The 14809-nt window shown below is 36.4% G+C and overlaps 1 protein-coding gene across 2 annotated transcripts in view; it reads right to left on the bottom strand.

Moving 5' to 3' along the window:
- ADAM23 (ADAM metallopeptidase domain 23) overlaps positions 1-14809 on the bottom strand; it is a 221656-nt gene that overhangs the window by 46860 nt on the left and 159987 nt on the right. For both annotated transcript variants that reach the window (XM_063430077.1, XM_063430075.1), the window contains exons 11-17: positions 10967-11133; positions 9701-9785; positions 7208-7304; positions 5220-5271; positions 2424-2523; positions 1211-1282; positions 510-596 (exon numbers count right to left, since the gene is read on the bottom strand). In XM_063430077.1, the coding sequence (XP_063286147.1) occupies positions 510-596; positions 1211-1282; positions 2424-2523; positions 5220-5271; positions 7208-7304; positions 9701-9785; positions 10967-11133 (660 nt within the window). The remainder of the gene's footprint in view (positions 1-509; positions 597-1210; positions 1283-2423; positions 2524-5219; positions 5272-7207; positions 7305-9700; positions 9786-10966; positions 11134-14809) is intronic.

Raw genomic sequence — 14809 nt, 5'->3', positions numbered from 1 at the left:
AACTAGTATCTTGTAATACCTTGTTAATTGGACTAGCTGAATTTTGGAATGACAAGTTCTCCTTCTCAATTACGGCTACAATCTCTAACACATAATTGTTGTTAAAGTATAATATATATTATTATCTTATTTACACTACATTCATGTCTCCTCACAATTCTTCTTTTATATATATATGAACCCATTTTAATATATAGAACTATAAATAACTGAGAATAACTAAACTAATATATTTAAACATCTATATGTTATTAAACAAAATATATTGTTTGATATGGTAAATTTTGAATATTGGCTACCATGATAGTGGTGGATTTCATATATGCTCGTTCAGATAGGTATTACAAAACAGTGCAAGAGAATGTTGACTAATCTCTCTTGGTTCTTCAGAAATCACAAAAGTTGTGTTAACTTTTACTTTTAGTGCTGGGATATGTGATGATGCACAGTTACAGTGGATGTTCCATAACTTATAGAAGACAGTAGTGGTTTTACTCTTTCCCACTCACCAGACATGAAGTGTTACAGCAAGGGCCATCACTACAATGAGCACCATTAGAGAGAGAGCATTTCTTACAGCAATCCCCAAAACAGTCCTAGAGAAAAATAAACAAGAATTGTAGAATACAGTTATTGCGATGTTATTCTATATTGAGACCGAAAGAAGGACAAGCAGTTTTAGGCAGTTTAGGTCTTTCTATTGATGACGCTATACATGAACACATGTAATTAAAAACCTGTATCATTTTATGTCGTCTCCATCTTACTTCGCAAATTTATGAGAATAGGTGTGAGATTTATTGAGATAAACAGTTGCTGTTCTGTGATCAAAGGGCAAAATAGTCAAAAACTCTACATTTCGGTGGTGATTGGGTCGATCTAGCAATTTGCCTTAGAAAGACACATGTTTTTGACTTGATAAATCTTCCCCTAAGACAGCTTTCTGTTTACTACTTGTCCATGACTCTTTAGCAGATATATGTGTTTTTGCTTGTCTAAAAAAAATTAGCAAAACAATACAAAACAAATGTTTTCTTTTTAAACTTTACCCCCTTGGAAAGCAAAACCATTTATAGTTATAGAGCCTGCACAATAGAGTAGCTGCTACTGCAGTCTATTTTATTTTAATTTGAAGACAGGTCAGTCGGTTAATGTTCCTATTGGCAATGGCCATTATGGTCTGTGCTCCCAGGTAAGTTGTTATACTTACTAATCGGAAACCGCAGTCACACTCCTCTCCTGCCTCCACATACCCATTTCCACATTCTGTAATTTCAAACAACTAATAGAATAAAAAGAAAATACATTGTGTGAAAATGATGAAAACAAGGGTTTCTCAAAAAGGTTAATAGTAATCTACTTAAAGAAAGTATTTTAGGAATCCTGTTGCAGAGATCTCTAACCTTCTGAGGAAAAAAGTTAGCCATTGATTCTCATGGCACTATCTCATTGGCATTGCCACATTCCTCAAACTTAATAGACATAAAGGGTAACTCCAACCCTTTTTAAAAAATATAATATTTCAATTGTATTAAAGTTATTATGTTTTATTATTTTAATTTCTTTTTTCAGTAAAAAAAAAATATTTAAAAAGAATGCCTTATTTGGTATTTCAAATTAGGTCCCCTGTTATAGTGCTGCAAATTCAGCTAGAACTTACTTTGAATCCAGTGCTGGGTGAAGATCCTGGGGCCCTCTTTATGCTTCGTCTGATGTAACAGTCTCCCTTTTGCTGTCCAATCAAATGCTCCTCAAAGAGAAGCATTTGATTGGAATGTTCTCACTGGCTCTGACCGAATGCCGGCTCGGAACCGGTGAGGGTAGGGAGAGATGGATAGGTGAGGGGGTAGGACTTCAGTTAATAATAAAAAAAATGTTTGATTACTAAACAGACTGGGACAGGGAGGGCTGGGATGAAGGGAAGATCAAGCATCCTATTTGCAAGAGAGAAGATAACCACATCTATCGCCAGCATGCTGTGCATGCTGAGGAGGACAGATATACATTTTGCACAGATTGACATCAGCTTGGAACAGAGTTTTAATGCATGCCCGGGATGCAACTAGCCCCTGGCACAAAACTGCAGATATATCTATGTATGTGCACATACAGACTTCTAGCACAATAATCACTTTTAAAAGTAGAGGTGGCCATGGGGTTTGGAGAACTTCTTTAATTTGGATGATTATTTACTAAACAGTGAATTGAAAACAGCAGGAAAAATGAAGCAGGATACGAAATTAAAGCAGGATACAGCTGATAAAAAATACGAGTGTTGGGCAAATCCCTAATCTGTTCCCCTGCAGATTGAGCACATAATACGTTTTTTACAACGTTGTCATATGAGAATAACTGGTACTTATCTGATAAGAAAAAGCTGTGTGATGTATGTACAGTAATTATAATAATGAAGCTTTATATACCTTTGTTGGTCTATTAAAAAGGCATGCCCCCCCTCCGCGGTTGAGAAATTCTTTGTATTCCGCTATGCTACATTTGGAAAACTTCCGTGAATGGTACACTCTAAAGTAAAAAGGGAAATTGAAGCATAGTTAAATTATCAGAGCGTCACTAATAATATTTACCTTCCTCGAAAAAAGCATCGTATTCAAATACCCAACGTCAGAGATAGGAAATGGTTTTGGTGATAATATATATGTCCTTATCGGCTAGCTTAACCCCCTTTGTGTATTCTGCTGTAAAGCTATTTAGTTTGCTATGACTAATGCAACCATAAATATGAACTGAACATAGCCAATTATTTCTCACCAGCATTAAATTTACTAACACATTCTTTATGTTAAATACAAGAACAACTGTATATGTAAGTATTATGTGCCAGCTTCAAATGGATACTCTTGCCTATAAAGTACATATTTTGACCCCTATTTGACAAAATAATATAACCTCATGGCATATTATGTAATTTAGGGCAAACTTGTCTGGCTATACCTAAAGTAATGACTGTTGTTGTTTTATCAGTTTGCAAATTCTTTACACTATAAACAGCAAAAAGGGTCCTTTTGGATTTTTTAAATCAAATATAAATGAATACAAAAAGGTAATGCCTTAGAAGCAGAAAATTCAGGTGACTCCTCAACAGTAAATGTGCCTGGAGACACCTAATGATATGCACCGGCCCACCTCAGTAATATGAGAGTAACACAAACCAAGAGAATCATGCTGGCTCGACATCGCCTATAAAAATATGAATGTTGGAAACAACACAAGAGGATCAAAACACCAACTTCTGGTAGACCAAGCAGTCACAAGGGATTCTAAGATCAGACAGATCAATCTGTGCACAGCCTGGACTACAGGAAATGTTTGGCCCTATACAAGGTCAGCAAGACACTAAAAGCCTTCATCTGTGCCAATTCCAGGACAATAACACAAGTGAACAAATGTAGCATATACCATGGTGATTCCCCAGTGCTGTTCTGCATAGGCATAGGCCTCAACCCACTTAGCCACATCAGCATGTAGAGAGGATACGGAAACAAGATCCAGAGTGGAGCTTCCATCAGAAACCTACTTGACATGGAAGACGTCAAGATGTATGCCAAGCGTGAGCAACTTACTGATCCACCTAACAGAAATATGCAGCAAGGACATCAGAATGTCATTCGACTTGATAAGTATCAGGTGGATGATTGCAAAAAGAGGGATGGTGATCATGACAGAAGGTGTTCAAGTACCAAAAAGTCAAATTAGAGATTTAGAGAACAGCTACAAGTACCTTGGGAAGAGGCAATAGAGGGGGATAAAAAACAGAGAGCCAGACAGTTCCTGGACTCCCAGTTCAATGGCAAGACAAGAGCCAAGCCATCAACACACATGACCTACCAGTCATTAGGTATCCAGCAGGATGAAACACAGAGCAAGTACATCATAAGAGATGGCTCCCAAATATGGACTTCCCAGGAAGAGCCTGAGACAACAACAGATAGAGGATACAAAAAAGGAGGAGGTTCCATGGTAAGACAAGCCTCTCCATGGGTTGTACCACTAGCAGATAGTGGATGTGGCTCACATTCCAAAATCCTACCATTGGTTGGTAAATGCAGGACTGAAACACCCTATTGAGGCTCTAATCCTAGAAGCACAGGAAGAGGTGTTCAGCGCAAGATCAATAGAAGCAGGGGTAACCAGAACAAACCCAATGTGTACACTGTGCAAAGAGGCTTCTGAGATAACCCAGCACATATAACCCGATTGCAAGATGTTAGCAAGGAAAGTATACACTGAGAGGCACCACCAAGGTGCTGGGACTGTCTACTGAAATATCTGCACAGAATATAAGCTAGACCTGCCTAAGTCCAAATGGGAGATACCACAAAGGTTAGTTGAGAATGGCAGGGTTAAGATCCAGACAGACAAGCAAGTAGTGGCCAACCAACCTGACATCGTGATGGTATACAAGGAGCAGAAGACTGCATTTGTGGTGGATGTGGCAATACCCAGTGACTATAACATCAGGAAGAAGGAACATGAGAAAGTGGACAAACACCAAGAACTAAAAGAGGAGCTAGAAAGTATGTGGAAAGTAAAGGCATTAGTAGTCTCATATGTGATAGGAGCACTTGATGCTGTGACCCCCAAGTTGAGGGAGTGGCTTCATCAGATTGCAATGGCCAGTGGAACATCTGAGATCGCTGTCCAGAAGAGTGCAGTTCTAGGAACAAATAAGATACTGTGCAGAGCCCTCAGACTTCCAGGCCTCTGGTAGAGGACACGAGAATGAGGAATACACACAAAAATACCAGATGGGTGAGAAAGTCAATTTCTATTATATGTATATATAAATAAAATTGTGTGCCCATCTGGAAAGAAATTGCTGAGGTGTCACTTAAGTGATATCTTTGTATTCATTGGCAATAGGTAGTAGCAATTTTAATCTATTTATGGTGACATTGAATGTAGAAATAATACTATTTACTAAGTAGTAAAATATTACTGCCCCTGTAAAAAATATATTAAATCTTAAATAATAATAAAAAAATATTAATAATATTTGTTAGCATAATGAAAAAAATCAGACAATATTTTAAGGGAAATCTTGTTTCAAAATAATATCCAGCATTCAAAATGACAGTGATGCTAAAGCAGTACTTTCCTGTCAGATTCTGGACACATAGCATAGATTTATGCCACCTTACTTAACTACTAAAGGCACAAACTGGTTCTTTCAAGGAAATATCTGTACAGTAGATTCTTACCCAGTTTCTTCCATTATGCATCCTCCAAAATTTTCTGCACAGTCACATTCTTCTAAAAACACCATTCACAACCAAGAACATCAGAAAAGATGAAAAAAGTGAGAATAAAAAGACAGTGACGAAAAAATTATAGTACAACTCCTCCATATATACATTAAACATAAAGGGTTTTATTCATAGTAAATTGCTGTGAATTTAAAATCCAATAGAATGGTTTGAATTTTGAGTTATTGACAATCCCGAGATGTTCTGGTTTAAATTTACCACAATTAACAATTGTAATTAATTATTTTAATCATTGCTGACATTAGTTAAATATTATATGCACATGTCCGAATTAACATCCAAGCAAATGATTCATTTAACATTTGCCTTGTTTCTATACATCTGTGGGCACACATAAAATCATAGCAGCAAAAATCAAGATGCAAAATATAGACAGGTAAAGTAATCTGAATCTAAATCCAATCCTAAACAAAAGAGGATATCAGATACAGCAACGTTGTTTGAAATATAAACACGGTCCCTTCTTGACATCCTGGATAAAGCAATTGGATTCAAACATCTTTTACGGCATATATTAAACACTAAAGAAGGTGACAATATGATATCAATGGTTTGTTCCAATTTCCACTCTTAGGTGCCTGTTTTAATCAAATAGATGTGTGCGTGGTACTGTAAAACACAGGAGGTGCAAATCATTAAATAGCACTCAGCAATAACAAATCTTATCTAGTTAACATATTAGTCACATATTAAGCAAAAATTAATCTTATCTGGTCAATATATTATTAACAAGCTAGACACAGAGTGCTAAAATGAATGTGCCTCAGAGACATTTCATTAATTAGCCTATCCCTAAATTTATATGCATATACCAGTGCTCGTAATTACCTCTCACGCACTAGCCATTGATAAATCAAAATTTCGTCCTGGCAAGTAGAAATTCCCCCTGATGAGTGTTCCCATTAACCTTCCAGACTTGCAGGAGCAAGTAAATTTTTGGCACCAAGAGCATTTACTGAGTTTGTACAGCGCTACGGAATCTGATGGTGCTATATAAATAATAAAATAATAATAATAATATATGAGGTTAAAATGTGCATACCAACAATAGTCAACCGCTTAAAAACTTGCCCTATAGTAAGTCAGCCATCAGAATGCCTGACATGAAGTTTAGCTATATGGCGAGACCAAATTCTCATCATCGTCACTTGAGATAGGTAGCTTTACAGTAGGAATAGCACAGCAAAAAAAAACAGTTATTTGTCCATATTGATCATTTTAATCCATGCAATCTCATGAAATGCTATACACATATAAATAGCCTAAAATCAACAAAGACCTGATATATTGCATGGGTTATTGCTTGCTAAAAACATGCAGAGTGCTATTTAATGATCCAGTGTACAGTCTGCGGTAAATTCTAAGTTCAGCGGGACATGGCACCTTTGAACTTTTAAGGAAGGAAATGGCAAATTGACTGTGCAGCTGGCTAGATCTCTATATTTATAAATGTGAGGCAATAGAGTAACAGAGAAGCACAGCTGTCAACATGTCTCCTCTTCCTGAGCTAACACTGCCAATGTTGTGTAGGGAGCAATAAAAGATCATTTGGACAGTACCAGGAAGTAAGGGGGCTTTTAACAGATCAGTTCCACAAAACACCTTATCTGTTTTTCAAATCAATAATTACGTTAAATGATTCCAAACGGGAGCTAACGTTTGTTTGTTAAGCCCTGCCATGTGTCATTGTGTTTGCTTTATTATCAAATGATGGCAATGAGCAACATTGTATATCCACTATCTCTAGATTATGTGTGTCCAAACCTGGCCATCAAGCTGCTGCTGTTATATAATTTCTGTTGGCTTTTGAAAAATAATTATAGTCCGAAAAATGGTTGGACAGCCATATTTTAGACTGTAATGACTAATTTAAATCCGATTTCCTAAATATTTGTTGAGGTCATACCTGATACACTACTTACTTGGTTTAAGTTTTCGGGATGCAGGCTCCCACTGAATGCCAAGGTTCTGTGCCAGACTCTGAGCCAACTGCTGTGCCATAGACAACAGAATGCCGTACTGTGGGCAAAACACATTATACTTCTATTAGAAAGAATTAAGATATTCTGGCTAACCTGTTCTACAAATACAACAAAAAAAAGCTATTGCAAGTCCATGAAAATATAAGATGCAGTATATAAGATGTAGAATGCCTTGCCTCTGTATAAGCATACATCAAAATAAAACATATATATATATATATATGAGACTGGAAAAAATAAATGAAATAGAACTTGGGTGTTCTACTGTACGAAAGCACTATTAGTAATTTGCACAAATATCTCATCTAATGATTTGTTATCTGTTTTGCTTTGTATACCCGAAGGAACAGATAAAGTTTATTATTCCTATTTTAAATGAGTTTACAGTTTAAATGCTTTTTTCCACTAAAGCTGAAAGTTCAAGCACTTGTATTCCTAAAACGTCTTGTTTCGCAAAGGGAGCAGCACAGTGACAACAAATGATCATGTGCATTACTAAAATGTAATGCAAGAGGTTCACTTGAATGTCATCCAGACTCAAGTGGTGTGTTTGATCTTTTTTAATGAGTGGTGCTTTGAATGAGTAAACAACACAGCCAAGAGCTGCTCTTCCAGAGAAAAGCACTTTGATAAGGGCACAAAAATAGAAGCACTGAATACATTAATGATAGTCTAGAACAGGGGTCGGCAACCTATGGCACATGTACCATGAATGGTACGCTGAGTGCATATGCATGCAACCAGAGGCAGCAGGACCCAAATGGCCCATATGGGGAGAACAGAGGAACTCCATAGCTACCCCAAAGGGCCCCAGTGCATAAAATGTATAGACACCTATTGTCTGCACTTCAGGAGGGTGTAGACCCCACAGCTATACTTTCCTTGTGCTCCTGCAGAGTTAAAGCATTGTTGCCATGTCTAGGAGTATGGTTCTATGTGGAGGTTGGGGAGCTAGGATTAATGATGGTTTTTCATCGTGCCTGTTATAATAAGGGAGTAGTATTGGATATAACATGCTTTGGCCAATTATATAACACAGTTTAATACATGTTTAGGATTTTCCTTCTCTGTTAATTTTTTGTAGTTGTTGCAATTCATACTCTATAGGTCACTAAAGCTATTATGAAGCCATAATACCTTAGTCTTAACTGAATAATTCTTACCATGATATTTTATTTTGCATGTATCATAGGATATGTGGCTATCTTATGATGGGTCAGCACTGGATATAATGTTTCTATTATGGCTACTCATTCATAGCTCTCAAAACTAAAATCAGTCACAGAATCATTAGAATAGTTGTTAGAACTATTGAACCCCTTCCATTTAATCTCAACACCTTACTGCTGTTTATTTGTAGGCGGGGCTGGATTTCCTATTAGGCAAAGCAGGCACCTGGCTACAGGTGTATGTCCTGCACTACTGCTATTACCATAGAAGGCTGACTGGACTACAGAAGACAGGAGGTTGAGAACTTTTTAAAATAATTCCTTAAACACCCTTTATTCCCTAACCCTGAATTGAACCCCTCCCAAAATCTTAAACAAACTATTGCCTGTGTTCCAAGCTTAAGCAGTGAAAGAATAAACCAGGAAAATATATATACCCGAAATCTAGGTATAACTCCTATCATAATCTATATAACACATGAAATTGTATCCTAAATTTAACCTAACTCTTACCATAAATGCGTTAACTAAACACCCCATGTACAGAATACAAAATGTAACCTTACTCTAACCTTTAACCCAATACTCTAAACGTCCACATATGCAACAAATGAACCCCTCTCAAGGCTTTAATCTTCGTAACACTAAACACCCTTACGTAAACTAACTTTAGCGATAACCCCTCTCAAACCTCAATTCACCCCTTCACCCTAAACTATCCTGAAATTATCTTTGACCCTGCATGCATTTACACAGCTGCATGCACTCACTATACTCAGAGAATCAAACACAAGATATTACAAACAGAAGTATGTACATACATACATGCACATGCAGGTGTCAAATATGAATGTAATTTTTTTTTTTAGACAGTGCCATGCCTGAAATATTCAGTTAAAGGGACAAAGGGAATAACCTCAGGGACAGCGTCATTCATTCAATCTAAAATCTTTAAGAGATCTATGACAATATACCGCAATACAGAATGCATCTGTCATGGTTGAACATATCTATCACATGTTATATGTTAAATTTATATATGTGTTTATATATTGTAATACTGTATTCTATTGTAATAATGCAATGTTTTGTGGACCGAGGACGTACTTGAAAACGAGATAAATCGCAATGTATCCTTTCTGGTAAAATATTTTATAAATAAAAGAAATATATATCCTCCATATACAGAGAGAGAAACGAACAGCTAAACATTACATGTACATTTGTTATCTGCAGTACTGAAATTGAATTTTAAATGTGTTACCTCATTTACTCCAACTCCTCTAGAGAGAGAACACACACCTCCGAAATAGCTCATACTGCTCCTTTTATAATGAAAGGTCCCATTTCTAAATAGCACAAACACAGCTTGGTTAATATTTGAAGAGTTTAAATAATATCACAAGCTATTTTAAATTGGGAACAATTGTATGAAATATAATTATAATTGCATTTTGCAATAAAAATATGATCTATAATTACAATAATCGTACAATATACTAGTATTTAAAATATATGAATATCCAGCCAATAAAAACGGATTTGTAGTGAATTAAAAGCACACTGCAAAAAAATGAGGCAAAAAGTACTGATTTGAAAATTCTCCAATTTGACTGAAAAATATCTTTGCTATTTTAGCCTAAACATTACAAAAATTGTGTTTTCACAACATTTTGATATTAAATGAATAAACCCCAAAAATTGTATGTGGTTTACTCACTAAATCTTCATTGTAGTGAATTAATACTTCCGCTCAGTTAAGGCCACCATAGAAAACAGGGTTATAACTTCCAATTGAAATAGAGATATTTTTTTTGTAACATGGCTTTTTAATTCTATTTTTTTCATCCATCTCTCAATTCACCACAAGGCTGTGTTTAGTGTTTAAATAAAGTCACAAAACCCTTTCAGTAGTTCAAGAAAACACCATATGAACGTAGAGGGGAAAAAAAATATTTAACCAATTTCTCGACTTTAAACATATTTATCAATACAAAAAACATAAAGGGGGAGATTTTTCAATGGTAATTATGTGCTATTCAATTGTTATAGAAAAGTCCTAAATACAGAACCACAGCTATGGAAACTGCTCAGAATAGTTAGAAATGTGGCAAAACCTTGTCCTTCGCTCTGGTTTTTGGGAAGTTCAGCTAAAATAAAGAAACTGTTTTGAAATTGATTCATTTCTATGTCCTTCACGGCAATAGTAAAAGATGACCTTTACACATCCTTGAATATATGTTAATTAAACACCTTTATCTAGCATTAAAATCCTGTATTTGTGGTATACATGGAAAGGTTTTGGTAGTGGTAATCCATCCCTGTTTGTTTACAGTTCTCATCCATCCAAACTCTTAGGCAAGAAGAAGTTAGCAGAAGTACTGTCCAGTATCCTTCTCTGTATGCATAAACGCCAAGATATATATATATATAATTTCTGTTTGAACTGTATGCCCAATTATAGCAATGGAATTAAGTTGTGATAACTGCAATATATGGAATCATTAACCACCTCTAGGTAGGTACATACGATAAAAGATGCACAGCATCAGCATGTTGCTTGATGTAGTTCTGTCGATATTTAGAGAAGTCATGAAGCATCTTCATAGGGTCAGAACCAATAGGGATACGATCTTTATCTGTCCATGTTTCAACAGCAACCAAGACCACTCGTGTGTTCAGCTCTTCCTTGTAAATCTGGTGGCACAGAAAGGGTGGGTACAGGAACAGAACACTGGGTGAAAATAACACCATTAACCTATCACAATCAGAGGAAAAACACACAGTAGGGAAATAGATGGGAGTAAAAGGGTGAATATTTAATGTGTATTATTGGCTCAGAGAAGGGATTGTATATTCTGTATCTGCCTTTCGTCTATTCCACATGTAATTATCTCTTCCTACATAGCTTTTCATTTTCTCCCTTTAAGTCCTCTTCCTCACTCTTGTTATTTTACCATCTGTACTTTCATCTTTTTTTACATCTCTACATTTCAGATCCCTTATTGTCTCTACATTCTAATACTAGCCTTTCTGCCCTTTCACCTTTTTTTTACCCCTTGCCAACTTTGTCACAGCATGTGAGGATCTTCAACAAGATACAAGGCAGCAATCTACCGTGGGTAAAGCAAGAAGAAAAAATAGACAAACGTCTTACAGAATCTTAGAGTTGCCAGACTTTATGCTCAGGATAAAAATAGGAAGCATCAGAAGCAAGTTTGCGTCATTTAACAATGCATGTGGCCAGAATGATGCGACTGCGACCAAGTGACAATAATTCTGTCTCCAGAATCATGTGGCCATGCTCTAGAAATTTATGGCTGTGTCTAAGTTAGAGTTGGAAGCCAAGAACCATGTTGGAATTAATGCAGATGAGTAATTTTAAAAATGAAGGCTCTGAGATGACGCGGTTATGTCAATTTTGGAATGCGACTGCATTGATGCACATGCGTCAAAATTGGTAAGCTTCCTAACACTTAGCCTCTTTCTCCATCCATTCATGAAGTATCAATTATTCATACAGTATATCCTCCCTACCATTAAAAAACAAATGATCTCTTTTCTCTCTACCTAACCATGCCTCTCTTTCTTATTATCCATATATTTTGCACCAGCCTCTTCAAAAATTATATTTATTTCCACTCAATATCTAATTTTTTTGCCATTCATCTACTTTGATTATTTTTCTTTCACATATACATGCAGGTTTCCACCCATCTCAAACTCTACTAAAAGTCTGTTACCCACAATCTTTTACCCAATTTTTAGTTTCTCAATCTGCATGGATTTTTCTCTCTCTTCATTCTTGCCCTACACATTGTTTAACATATCTTCCACAGTTGCCTATGCACTGAGGGATACTCTTTCCCACTGGTTAATTGCTACAAAGGTCTAAGTCAGCAAAATCATATAGCTCTTGGTTTCTTGTAATTCATGAAAATAGCATTGTTAGGGAGAATCTTTAAATGCAAATGAGATTTAAATATTAACTGGCACTGCCACACTGCACGTTAACATGTTCAAGACTTCTTGTCCTGACTAAATATCTTTCAACATATATAAAATGGATTGCTGGCTTAAACACAACCAATTTTCGGCCCTTTGTATATTGAAGATATTTATACATTATCATCAATTGATGTTTTTATGTTTTAGTTATAAGATCCCAACATGGTTTATAAGTGTAGGGAGTGAATTAAAAATGAATTCAAGGTAAATGAATGGCCATTAAAAGCACTCAGTCCACTTAATCTCAATTAAGTGGTCCGGGTTCAGTGGTCCTTTCATTTTAACCCTACAATGTAAAGCATTGCTGTTTAGTAGATATGGCAGTCCTTACATTGCAGGATTAAATATGCCTCTAGTGGTTGTCTACTTGACAGCCACTAAAGGAACTTCTGCTTTGAGAAGAAAGTCAAACTCAGTTATCATAACTAACCTCCAATAGGAGCACAGCGCTGGCCATATATGCACTTTTTGTCCCCATCGGAGACTTTTTGGCTGAAAGTTTGAAATTCACTTTAAATTCCTGGCAATTCTTAGTTTAGTAAATAACCTTGCATGTTAAATGTTTCCTTATAAAGAACATTTTCATTGGAACATTAATAAGGAACACTATAGGGTCAGGAACACAAAAATGTATTCCTGACCCTATAATGTTTAAACCAAATTTAGGTGACAAATTTAGGTATGAAAAAGGAAGAGACTGAAATGGGAATACAAAGAGATCCTCCCAACTATCAGTCCCTATACCCTAGAAGAAAGCTGTTCATAAATTTAAGGCAGCAAATTGCCAGTATAGAACATAAATGAAATATATGAAAAATAATAAATTTTATTAACCCCTCTTAAGGAGAAAAATAATAAACAACTACTAATGGTAAAAGTGTATATACAGTGAAAGAGTATAAAAGTGTATATATATATAAGAATCATCTATTGTGTGCAGGGCCGGATTTAGATGAAAAGAGGCCCTAGGGCTATTCCACTTATGAGGCCCTTTCACCTCCCATTTTTAAGTTTGTAAATTACATGAGAGACAATAAAATACATTATTACTGTGATATATATCAATATGTTAAATTAAACATGTTGTGATTGGTACTAACCTTTACAGGGAGTGCAGAATTATTAGGCAAGTTGTATTTTTGAGGATTCATTTTATTATTGAACAACAACCATGTTCTCAATGAACCCAAAAAACTCATTAATATCAAAGCTGAATATTTTTGGAAGTAGTTTTTAGTTTGTTTTTAGTTATAGCTATTTTAGGGGGATATCTGTGTGTGCAGGTGACTATTACTGTGCATAATTATTAGGCAACTTAACAAAAAACAAATATATACCCATTTCAATTATTTATTTTTACCAGTGAAACCAATATAACATCTCAACATTCACAAATATACATTTCTGACATTCAAAAACATAACAAAAACAAATCAGTGACCAATATAGCCACCTTTCTTTGCAAGGACACTCAAAAGCCTGCCATCCATGGATTCTGTCAGTGTTTTGACCTGTTCACCATCAACATTGCGTGCAGCAGCAACCACAGCCTCCCAGACACTGTTCAGAGAGGTGTACTGTTTTCCCTCCTTGTAAATCTCACATTTGATGATGGACCACAGGTTCTCAATGGGGTTCAGATCAGGTGAACAAGGAGGCCATGTCATTAGATTTTCTTCTTTTATACCCTTTCTTGCCAGCCACGCTGTGGAGTACTTGGACGCGTGTGATGGAGCATTGTCCTGCATGAAAATCATGTATTTCTTGAAGGATGCAGACTTCTTCCTGTACCACTGCTTGAAGAAGGTGTCTTCCAGAAACTGGGAGTTGAGCTTGACTCCATCCTCAACCCGAAAAGGCCCCACAAGCTCATCTTTGATGATACCAGCCCAAACCAGTACTCCACCTCCACCTTGCTGGCGTCTGAGTCGGACTGGAGCTCTCTGCCCTTTACCAATCCATCCATCTGGCCCATCAAGACTCACTCTCATTTCATCAGTCCATAAAACCTTAGAAAAATCAGTCTTGAGATATTTCTTGGCCCAGTCTTGACGTTTCAGCTTGTGTGTCTTGTTCAGTGGTGGTCATCTTTCAGCCTTTCTTACCTTGGCCATGTCTCTGAGTATTGCACACCTTGTGCTTTCGGGCACTCCAGTGATGTTGCAGCTCTGAATATGACTAAACTGGTGGCAAGTGGCATCTTGGCAGCTGCACGCTTGACTTTTCTCAGTTCATGGGCAGTTATTTTGCGCCTTGGTTTCACCACACGCTTCTTGCGACCCTGTTGACTATTTTGAATGAAACGCTTGATTGTTCGATGATCACGCTTCAGAAGCTTTGCAATTTTAAGAGTGCTGCATCCCTC

This window comes from Pelobates fuscus, chromosome 8, assembly GCF_036172605.1.
Source record: "Pelobates fuscus isolate aPelFus1 chromosome 8, aPelFus1.pri, whole genome shotgun sequence".
NCBI classification, from domain to species: Eukaryota; Metazoa; Chordata; class Amphibia; order Anura; family Pelobatidae; genus Pelobates; species Pelobates fuscus.
This window is presented reverse-complemented; position numbering and strand designations above follow the sequence as displayed.